This window comes from Anarhichas minor, unplaced genomic scaffold, assembly GCF_050575085.1.
Source record: "Anarhichas minor isolate MPS153535 unplaced genomic scaffold, ASM5057508v1 ptg000058l, whole genome shotgun sequence".
Taxonomy (NCBI): domain Eukaryota; kingdom Metazoa; phylum Chordata; class Actinopteri; order Perciformes; family Anarhichadidae; genus Anarhichas; species Anarhichas minor.
The window spans coordinates 8170599-8181665 of record NW_027466504.1 but is presented as its reverse complement, the minus strand read 5'-3'; the positions used below and the strand labels follow the sequence as shown (position 1 = coordinate 8181665).

General features: G+C 46.5%; 1 protein-coding gene across 1 annotated transcript; it reads left to right on the top strand.

Moving 5' to 3' along the window:
• The first annotated feature begins 11 nt into the window (after window positions 1–11).
• On the top strand, window positions 12–7802 carry npas4l (neuronal PAS domain protein 4 like). The gene is made up of 10 exons (XM_076077418.1): window positions 12–2572; window positions 2750–2870; window positions 3812–3975; window positions 4163–4308; window positions 4405–4504; window positions 4672–4936; window positions 5021–5130; window positions 5270–5405; window positions 5515–6782; window positions 6883–7802. The coding sequence occupies exons 2-10, from the start codon at window positions 2770–2772 to the stop codon at window positions 6909–6911; spliced, it is 2319 nt and encodes a 772-aa protein (XP_075933533.1). The 5' UTR covers window positions 12–2572; window positions 2750–2769; the 3' UTR covers window positions 6912–7802.
• Window positions 7803–11067: the final 3265 nt, after the last annotated feature.

The following is an 11067-nucleotide window of genomic DNA, read 5'->3' as shown; positions in this document are numbered from 1 at the left end:
GTGTCGCTGTCGTTTGCAATCTGATGTATCGCAGTCGAGGTTGGAAAGGTAAAACAATATTTTGCCTGTGCAAATAGACTACACACCATGGGGTCTCCAACTGCAGGCCAAGGGGCCAGATTTGTCCCCAGAAACTATTAAATGGTGTGCATGTGTCCAGTCAGTGGAAGACCTAAATGAATGTGACCTAAACGAGCCAGATATGCTCTGATGTCCTACTCTTTATCTCTGGATTTCGGCCTCCTCTCGGAGCTACTGTATGTGGCTCTTAATAGTCAGCAGGTCTTTGAACCCTGCAGTTCCCCAGATTCTGCTTCCTGCTGAGATCCAGAGAGCTGGATCTGCCCCAGCCGGCCTGTCTGATAGCCCTCATCGTCTACTTCAGTGGGTACTCTGAAGCCGTGGTGCCACTGGCTGTCAGACTACCTAATGGGACGTGTGCGGCTGCTTTTGATGGGGGGGGGGGGGTCCCCATCATTAGAAAGTGTCTCACCCTGAACCCCCAGCTCCAATCTTGGCCTCTGCTGCCAGTGGCGGCCTGGCAGTTTGTTCCCGTCTGTCACCAGCCCCGTGCTATAAAGCCAGCGTTATCTGCGGTGTTAAGTGCAGGCCACAGACGGAGGGTCAGCTTAAAGTGAGGCAGCAGAGACACCCTGTCCCGCCTGGCCCCGCCGCACACAGGAAGCGGGGCTGCGCTGGGTCCCCCTTGTCTGGCCCCGGAGCCCTGGCTCGCCCAGCGACGCAGGCGCTAATGCAAGGAGACCCTCGGCCAAATGACTCTCTAATTTCCCCTCAGGACTCAAGACGATCCCACTGGCCCTTGAGAATCAGACTGAGGATTTGTTCTGAGTGATTTGTTTTGTCTTGTCTCCCCCCCCCCCCTCATCCCTGTGCAATGCCCTCACTCAAGTTCTAGTTCTCTGCCTCCAACGTTGTTGCGGCCACCAAATTGGGGATTTGAGAAAAGAGGCATTAAAGGAGCACAAGCCCTCAGATAGAAGCTGTGGCTGGAGAACGTAAACTGACGGAAGACAAAGCAACAAGTCGTCATTTCTCAAGCCTGAGAAACAGGGCAATTTACTACATCCTTTTGTAAGATGCAGTGTGCCTTGCTCATGCTTTGTGCGGCCCTTAATCGACTCCTCTGCTAGAAAACTAATTTTGTGTGAGCCTCTCAGTGAGTCACGCTTGCAGACCTGTAGCTTAATTCCCTTCCAACAGGGGTTTAATTGAGTGACTAACACACATGCAGTTAAAGCCCTGTGAATACAGACTGCCATAGCTGACGGCCTCGCAAATCTGTTGAGAAATTAAACAATGATGCATCGGGCTGGTTTTCTGCTGAGATTTGAATGACGATGACAATGCAATTTAAAATAATGTGTTAAACTTGTGTTTGTGTGTTATATGACATATTTTAGAGTAAAAGTGTTAAGTAGGTATAGATTATATGGCCTTGTAAACCATACCATGTTTCACATGCCTGAGTTATTAACAGACTTCTCTGAACTTCTCACACTGTTTCATTTATACATTATATAATATATTATGTAATATTTCACCCCAAAAACATCAAAGATGAGCCAAACATCCAAAAATGAAAACAGATCTCTTCTTTTTACCTCATTAATCATCTCAGGACCCCACAGATTTATATTGCGACTCCTTTGAGGGGCATGGCCCTGTTTGGAAACACTGGGGTAAACTACACTCAAGTCCTCGAGCTCCTTCAACATTGATGCATCAGTGTTAATAATGCACTTTGATATATGTCATTTATCACAGGGGACATTTTTATGCCGAAGTACTTTCCCTTTTGATACTTTAAGTACGTTTAGCTGGTAATACTGTACTTGTGCAGTAGGATTTTACTTCCAGAGCTCTTACCTGCAATGAAGTATCTTTAAAATAAGTTACAAGCGTCGAAACTGGTTTAGTATGTTTACCATTAAAAAAAAAAAAAAGGCAGGATTGTTTTCAATGTGGTTGATCAACCAACCCCTCTGCCGGGGAAATAGTCCCCCTGTGTTAGGGTGTGTTTGTTGGCTAATAACGTGAGAATGAATTCGTTAATAATGAATAGTCACACAAGCCTTGAAGCGCTGCATTCATATCAATGCGCAGAGCATTGGGCGTCGGTGCCAGGTGCTGTTGATTGGCCACCAAGTCAGTATTTTCTTATGATCTAATTAACACAACAGTCGCACTCATTACGGACCAACACCTGCAGACGGTTGAAATTATTCGCTACACGCACGTGAAACATCACACTTATAGCACGCGCTCGCGTCTCTGCTTCATTAATGCCGTCTCACATCTTAACCGCTTCAAGTCGCTCAATGGGATCCTGCATCCGATCTAACGGGTTATTTTTAGGGCTCACTTCACTAAATATAACCCGCCTCCATCTTTTGTCATTGCGTCACAACAAGTAACATTATCCTATTGTTTTTTTTCCTCCTTCTTCCCCACCGACTGAGTTGGTTGAGAGGTGTCAGGTTTTTGGGGAGCTATAAAAGGAGGGACGGGCAGAACGGCCCGACACTCTTCATCCAGACCTGAACCCGCAGAGGTACGAGATCTTTAACCAACATAGTTTCTCCTCAAATGATGCCAGTATCCTGGCTCAACATTATTTCATCCGTTTTTACTCAAATTGTGTGTTTTTTAAAGGAACATCTCAACTTTTTCTTCACACTTCCTGTACCCCCCCCCCTCTGGGTAAATCTGTATGCTTTACTTTCATTAGGTGGCTTCATCGGCGTCAAAATGACTATTTGGTGCAACTCCTGCAAGTGTCACGTCAGCGCTCCGTGCGCCTTTCATCTTGTGCCCGAGGATCACCGCAGCTCTTTCTGCAGGAGGTTCAGGTCAGTGGCTCCTCTTCCTCTCGGCTCCACGTCCTCTAGTGGCTGAATCAACACATGGCCTTTTAGAAAATATTTCAGACCCCGACTCTGCTGCTGCTGCCTGCAGCGCGCGCACTGCGGGGAGCACTTAATCCAGTTTTCTCCCGTCTGCAGCCTGGTGCTGTATGTGATATACTAATCCAGCAACAAATAATGCTGGTACTGCATTTTTTTTTAAAAACAATTTAGCCTCTCTCAAGCTGCTTTGGTGGGAATTTACAGTGAGTCTACTTTAATTGTGTTATAATATTCAATATTAGGCTTAAAATCTAGTTCTAGTGCGAGTATCCCTAAAACAAAAAAAAAACTCAAACATATGCTCTCAATTACATAATTTGAATGGATCTTTATTGTTATGATGCCGGGGATACAAACTGACAGAATTCTCCTCTTGTGGCACTCTCTGTATCCTTGTGACGTGGGGCTCCCGGCTCCGAGGACCCACTTTATAAGGCAATGAAGGGAGCAGCAGTAGCCCAGCCTCCCCTTTGTGTGTGACGCCCACGCTGAAGCCCTGGCAGCTATAAAAACCCCCAGGCTCTCTGTGGATGGGCCCAGACAGATCCTGATCACACAGACAAAGTCTACCGAGAGCCCTCATGTCTGCCGCAGACACGACAGCCTCTCATATCAGCAGTTTCCATAGGAACCCTCGAGGAAGAGACACCGGGCTGAATTGTGGCAAAAAGAGGCTCCATCAGTTCAGGCCAATTACTCCTTTTTGCTTTCATTTGATTTCTTTTTTTTATTTTCCCACACTGTCGTCGAAGAGGAGGGTTACTTCAGACAGATTTTTTTTTTTTTTTTTTTTTATGTGGCTGCAGACAAAACTTTGTCTCCCTAGATTTATTTTCCTCAGTTATCTTCCAACCCCTGACCTCAGTGACCATGGTCTCTCACAGATCCACCAAAGGAGCGTCCAAAGCCCGGCGGGACCACATCAATCACGAGATCAGGAACATGCGCGCCCTGTTGCCCATCACCCAGGAGGACCAGGAGCGCCTCTCCTACCTGCACTCCATGGCCGCCATCTGCGCCTACATCAGGAAGTCTGTTCTCTTCCAGGGTAAGTCTTCACACTCCCGTTAACAGTCATTCTTTCATATCTTTGAACCTCTCATCTACATGCAGCCTGCGTCGCTGTCAAACTAAATGTGACTAAGTTTGCGGCACCGCAGGGACCGCATCAAAGATGAAACCGGCAGAGATGCGTAGAGTGTAACCAAGGCTCACCTCACTCGTTCCTCCCTCAGGACTCCCGGCTGGGGCCAGATCACACTGCTCTCTGCCATACGAGGCCTTTCTTCAAGCCCTGCACGGCTTCATCCTGGTCACCACCGCACAGGGGAGGCTGGTCTACGTGTCCGAGAATGTAGATGAATATCTCGGCCTGTCCATGGTGAGTCGATTTGGACAGCTACTGTTTTAGTTTGCATCACGTTGGGCTTTCATGTTTTGTATCCAACTGTGAAATAAAAAAATTCAATTTTTCCAGATGGATGTGCTTCAAGGAGACACTTTCTACAACTTGGTGGAACGCTCTGACATTGATATTGTGAAATCAAACCTGGACATTGAACACAACTCGCCATCAGGTAACTTTAAAGACTTTAACATCACGTGTAGCATGTAAAACTAGGAAACACTTGTTTCATTTTGTGCCATGAATTCATTATAATTCATAGTAAAGTTTATCCAACGTTTTGCCATCCTACTCGTACTACTGAAAGACTGAACTGATCCGTTGTGTGTGTTTCCTCAGAGAGGAGCTTTATATGTTGTATGCAAACCTCCAAGGCCTTCAAGCTGCAACACGGCAGCTGCTGTTCCATGACGGTCAGAGGGAGCTTCCAGTCGTTCCCTGAGTCGTGGTCGTCCTCCTCTTCAGTCCGTCCCACCGGCCAGCCTCTGTTTGTGGCCCTCTGCACCCCCACGGTCGACCGCCTGCGGAGCTCCGACTCCCACGCCTGTGACAGCTTCGACAGCGTCCACAGACTCGACATGACCTTCACTCAGCTGTCGGACAGGTATATCCACAGATCCCCCTTTAAACCGATATAACCACAATGTTCTCCTGCTGGTCACTGACAAACATTTTCTTTCCTTTTCAGCTTTGTATATTTTTTGGGGTATTCGGCAGAAGAAATGACCGGTCGATCGTGGTACAGTCTTGTCCACCCTGAAGATCTTTCTTTGAGTGCAGATTCTCACAGAAGTTTATGTAAGTGTACGGTCTATTGCAGGAAAACGTGTTTTAACACCGGTTGCATTGTTCATTTCCATAAAGTCAGAGCAAGAAAAAATCATTTTTCAAGTTTGCATGATAATAACCACTGATGTTTCTCCCCTGTCCCGTCCAGTGCGGGCAGATGAGGGCTTCCAGGTGAAGATGGTGCTCAGACTCCAGTGCAAGGATCTGTCGTGGACCTGGATATACATTCGAGCCAACAATGAGTCCGAGTGCCAGGGCGTGAGCTGCACCAACTTCATCATCAGGTATGACGGACTTCACTTCTCCAGCAGACCTGAGCCCACAGTGCAAGACACCAGTCCATGTTTTTCAAGTCGCGAACGTCGTCGTAATACATTTGCTTTGCTCTTGCAGTGAAACGGAGGCCCGATTTCTGCAGAAGAAAATCAGCAGCGAGGCCTTCGGGCCATCGCCTCTGGCAAATTGTGCAGCTCAACAGGCGCCTCACGCTCTGACCTACAGCAACACTAAATGCTTTAAAAGACAGAGGACGTCCAGCAGCCAAAGCGAGGAGCCAGGTGCTAAAGCTAGGAGGGAGACCGAGCAAGACGTATGCTATGTGGCGTGCGCCTCCTCCCAAGGCGATAGCTCACCTGCTCCCTCGGGAGACAGCCCTGCTCTCTTCACCCCTCCCTACAGCCCAGCCTCCTCCAGCTCCACTCTGCAGCAGGAGGAGCTCAGCCATGACCTCTTGATGGATGTGCATGGATACACAGATCAGCTGCTGTCCTCCCCCGAGTGCTCTCCCTCCTATTACTCCTACCCAGAGGCAGGGCTCACCTGTCACCAATCACCCTCCAGCTCCCTCGCTTCCGCCGCTGAACAGAGATTTGACCGGGCAGCCTTCGGCACGCTCGGCGCCCGCTCTCCAGCCTCCTCCTCCTCATCACCGACCTATGATTTCCAAGCTTGTTCGGCCGACGCTCGATTAGTTCCAGACTGCCCGTCCGTGTCGGACATGTGCGAGAGCCCGGCGGACTGTGCTCTGCATCACGACGACTTCAGCCTGCCCGAGCAGCCACAAGGGGGCGGCCTCGTCCAAGTGCATCATGTCCCCTACCACGTGTTGCCCGCACATTCCAGCCTCCTCACCCCCAGCCAATCTCCTACATCATTAGAGATGCCACACTACAGCGAGAGGGAACAGGCAGAGATCAGTATTCTGGCTCAGCAGATCTCCTCCCTGGCCAGCAGCTTCGCCATGTATCACACGCACAACCAGTTTCAAAGTGCGTCCCGACCCGCAACCACTAACACCCCGCCCTCAGTCTGCGACTGGCCCCATCACCCTCCTCTCCCCTCAGCCCTTCCTCTGAAGCGCGAGCTGATGCTTGATGACGGCGTGTTCGACAGCATCCTGAAAGACCTGGACGCGAGGAAAGGCAGCACGTCGTGCCCCGGCGTTGCAGCGTACAGCTACCAGCAGGGCTCGCTGCGCTGCAGGAGCGGGTCCCATCAGTCGGAGCCGGAGTCCCTCGGCCTCTCCCCGACCATCGCAGAGGACCCGCTGCCTGCGGAGCAGTTCACCGCCATGGATCCCTTCAGTTTGCAGTTGGGACGCCATGACCGAAACACTGGGTTGCATCAACTCAACCACTATATGCAGAGTCGCCTTCAGCAAGGTAGTTTACACCAAAACAACAGCCACTGATCTCATGATGCTCCTTTGGTATGATCACTGTAGTTTACATTTCATTAACATTGTTCTCTGTCTCCTTTCAGATGAACTTGCAGAAGAAAACCTGTACTGAAATAAGTCTGTGACTTACTGTACTACCACTTGTATGACATATTGTCAGGGCAATCTTCCTTCCGCTGGATTCAAAGACGAGTGCGAGCGAAGACATTTGAAGGACATCGTTGCTGAGACGCCGTTCCCTCAAAAGACTTCTTTCTGAATGTAGAAAAGCAACTAAAGTATATAACTTGCTCTTCAAGACTTCAGCTTTGTCTTCATGTCTCAACACTGCTGTCGACTGTTTTATGTTTTGCTTGTGTCTTATATTTTATGAAAAAGGTACTTTAAAAGAAAAAAAAAAAAGTGTCTGACATCACTTCAACACTGAAATGGAGGTATATTTTTCTTCTAATGCTGAGTGACCACAGTTTACTATTGAGCACTTTATCAATGCCATTGCCACAAGGATTTTATAAATGAGAAGGCGTGCTGAATTTAAAGGAATATTACCTATATTCCAAAGCTACCTGGATGAGCTTTAACACATAAATCATTCAAGAGCCATTTGGAAATGTTTGGTTTTAGGTGCCTTAAAAACATGAGGGGAAGACTAATCAGTTTGCCAAAAAATAATAAGACTGTTCTTCTGTTTCTCAGTGGGACATTAATGCTTTGATGTTGTTATGAATAAATAAATCAAGCGAGATGATGATGATTGTTCAACACCTACCTCAGTGGTACATCTGAATGCATTCCAAGTCTGAATTTTATGAATTAATTATATTTATTTTGAACATCACTCTCACTTAACAGTCTTAAACATGTTTATATTTTACTACAATGTGAATCTTAAACTTAACTTTATCCATTCTACATTTGTTTTCTTTATAGTACTGGTACTGAATGTTCAATGTTATTGCGTTATACTTGACATTTGAAATGTAAATAAATCAAATGAAAAATACATTGGGTCATGTTGATAAAATGAAGTTATTCAGCGTTTCTTCTTCCACAAAAACACACTGCAGGTGTAAAATGTACATGACTCCTGTTATGACTCCATTCATACCTTAAACACAATCAAAACCACATTGATCAGTTTGACACCATTAATGCCAATACAGTAGGTATATCTGCTGGAATGAAATTCAATTTGGAGTAGTATCTTTTTTTATTTTTTTACCAAAATGAAGCTTAATCCTGGATTAACAGATTTTTTTTGTAGCCACTTGGGGGCAGTACAACAAGTAGTAAACACACCATCATATGTATGGTATTATGGCTTAACAAGGTTGTTATGGCAAACAGTTGCCTATAACACACCAAGCCAATACGCAGCAACAATAGCATTCACCAGCATCTTTGTGTGTCTGTGTTTGGTGCTGAGACGGTAGTGACGGTAGGGTTTATGAGAGTTTTCTTTTGTTAGAAAACATAAAGCCAAGTTCACACTACACGACTTTCAAGGTCGAGAGAAGGCCGTACTGTTCACGCTACACAACTTGCTGTCTTGTAACCAGAAGTCTTGAAAGTCGCTGTGGAGCTCTGAAAACCGTCAGCGAGTGTAAAGTTGCGTAGTGTGAACTAGGAATTAGCTGCAGGCTGTAACTGACAGATGCCAAAAAGCTCCGTCGAGCTGAGGAGAAAGACACCTTTCACATGACGCTTAATAGCTTGAGCCATTGTTAATACAGAAATATTGATTAGTGCAGCTTTAAAATACACCTTTTTGTAGTAAACCTTATAACAAATGGGTCTACTGTATATTCTCTCTCTTCATCTGATCAGATGGCTAAATGGCTAAACAGCCCCAGCTCAACATCTACTGAGCTCTTCAATGCTCCATTGATTTTTACATCTTGTGGCCAATCATACCAATGAGAGCATATAAACTGTATACAGGGGAAATCAATTTCCGCCTTGGGACAAATGTGCAGACTCAACGCCTAAACGAATAGTTAGACAAAGAAGTGCATTGACTGAGGTGACTGATGGACCATGTGCACGTTTGTGGTGCACAAAGCTCACAGTCATGCTGCTGGTGCAGTGCGTGCAATGCAGAGCCCCCCATTGTTTGTTTTTTCTCATGTGGGTTAAAACAGCCACTAGGTGGAGTGATAGCTCCAATCGCCTGCCAGTAACAGAGACATCTAAATGCCACTAGTATAATATTATTCAAGCGAGATCGAAAACACGTGAAGGAGGAGTGTGTGCATGTGTATGAGTGTGTGTGTGTGTGTGTGTGTGTGTGTGTGCACCGATGAGAGCACGAAAGGACATCATTCGGTCCGTTCATGAGCAAACAGTCCAGATGCCTATTCCTATCCATGGAGACCTAATTAAGAGTGATGTCTGTTGAAGGGTACAATGGCAAATAAAGTTCCTAACAAGTCCACACATCTGCTGTGCTCCAGTCCTCCTGCATCACTTAGCGTTACCTGTGATAATGATTTCCCCGGAGGCACAAGGACACCAGGTCCAGGGCACCGGCGCGTTTTTGTCCACGCCAAGGAGACAGCAAAAATCCACATTTTCTCTTCACCTGCACACAGTGAACACTCCCAGCAAGCCCATGTCTCTGCACATCACGGAACACAACAGCAAAGGCAGCGTGCCAGTTTTCCGTAGCTGTGGATGATTGTTATTAGATCTGGCATGGCTGTGTGTTTCTTTTACTTAAAAATCAATAAAAACATGATTCAGATTATTATTACTAGTGGTAGTAGTAGGCCTAGTTTGTGTGTGACAACGACGTCAAATATCGCAGGCAGCTCTCCTGCCGCCTCCCTGATATTAAATTGAGATGATGTGAGATTAGATTAACAAACCCATATGCCTCACAGGAAGAGCTTCAGGAGCCTGCCAGTGGAGGTGAGCGATGAAATGCATCTCGAATGATTCATATCTGAGATCTGAGAGTGGCATTGGGGCTGAAGATGATACCACACAGGAGAGCTGACAAAAGAGAAACACAGGCAAAACTGTCATCTGCCCTACTTCAGTAGCTTCTAAAGTGCTTTCTCAGGTTGGATGGCTGGAGGGCAGATGCTGAGGGAAAAGCGCATCAGTGCAGTTAAACACAGCAGCTCATGGATGGGATTCTTTTTCAAAGCCGTGCCTCCCACAAGCAGCCAGCTCTTCATATCCTGCCTCACTGGTGGCTTCTCGCGAATGATTACCTCATTTACTTGTGAGAAAATACTCTCCAAATTGAAACTCTCACTGATTTCAGACAACAGGTCCTCAGGTGGCGCTGCCGTGTCTTTGTTTATTTACCGGCTTTATGCTTTTATTGTCACTGCAGCCGGGCTTGAGGGCTCTATTGAAAGCTTATCTCAGGGTTTACATTTATTCTGAAATAGATGAAGACGTGGAAAGCCAGAATGCGATTTGTCTATTTTGCTCCGGGGGATTGTTTGGCAGATGGAAGCGATGACACAGGCGATAGCCGCCAAGGTCACGGAAAGATGTCGCGCGCCGTCACGAGGGACACCTGAGCTGTTATTGTATGTTAAACTGAATCTGCCTTTTCATCCTGCTCAGTGTGTAATTCATTTTCTCCCTGTCTCAATTGTTTTGGCTGCATCAAATTTCCATGTCTATACCGTTGTTGTCCCACTTTTCAAAAGAGCCACCTGACTGGTGTTGGTTCAGTCAGCACACACTGACACTGTAATTGGGTTAAACAAAAAGGCCCAAAATAGACTGCAGCCTGTCCCTTCCGGACCTCTCCTGTTCCTCCACAGCTCCACAGCTCTGATTGAACACTGGATCCCAGTCATGCAGAGTCAATACATCCCTTTTGATATTCACGAGAGAAAGGCCAGCCAACCAAGGAGAAGAATACAAATGGCGTCCAAACAACAGAGACCTACGTGCATATGAATGTTTGATTTATGTTCTACCGTTCTGTCTCTGGGAGGAGTTTGCTGCTTATGGCAAAGCGCCAGTCCACAGAAGAGACGTAAGCATCCTGCTGTGTAAAAATGTGGTTAACACATCCTTTGTTGATGGAAATTCTTGTGTGTTGGAAAAAACATTTTCTCACGTAAGTATTTCCATTAGGGACTTTAGAATACGTGCCTGGATGTCGTATTGTGCTTTACAGCAATTCCAAACAGATTGCCATGGGTTTACGTTTGAGTTCTTTTTTTCTGCACAAGCGGTCCTGATGGTTTTATGGAGGGAAAGTCTCTCAAAGTATTTTGTATTTGGCCCCCACATGCTCA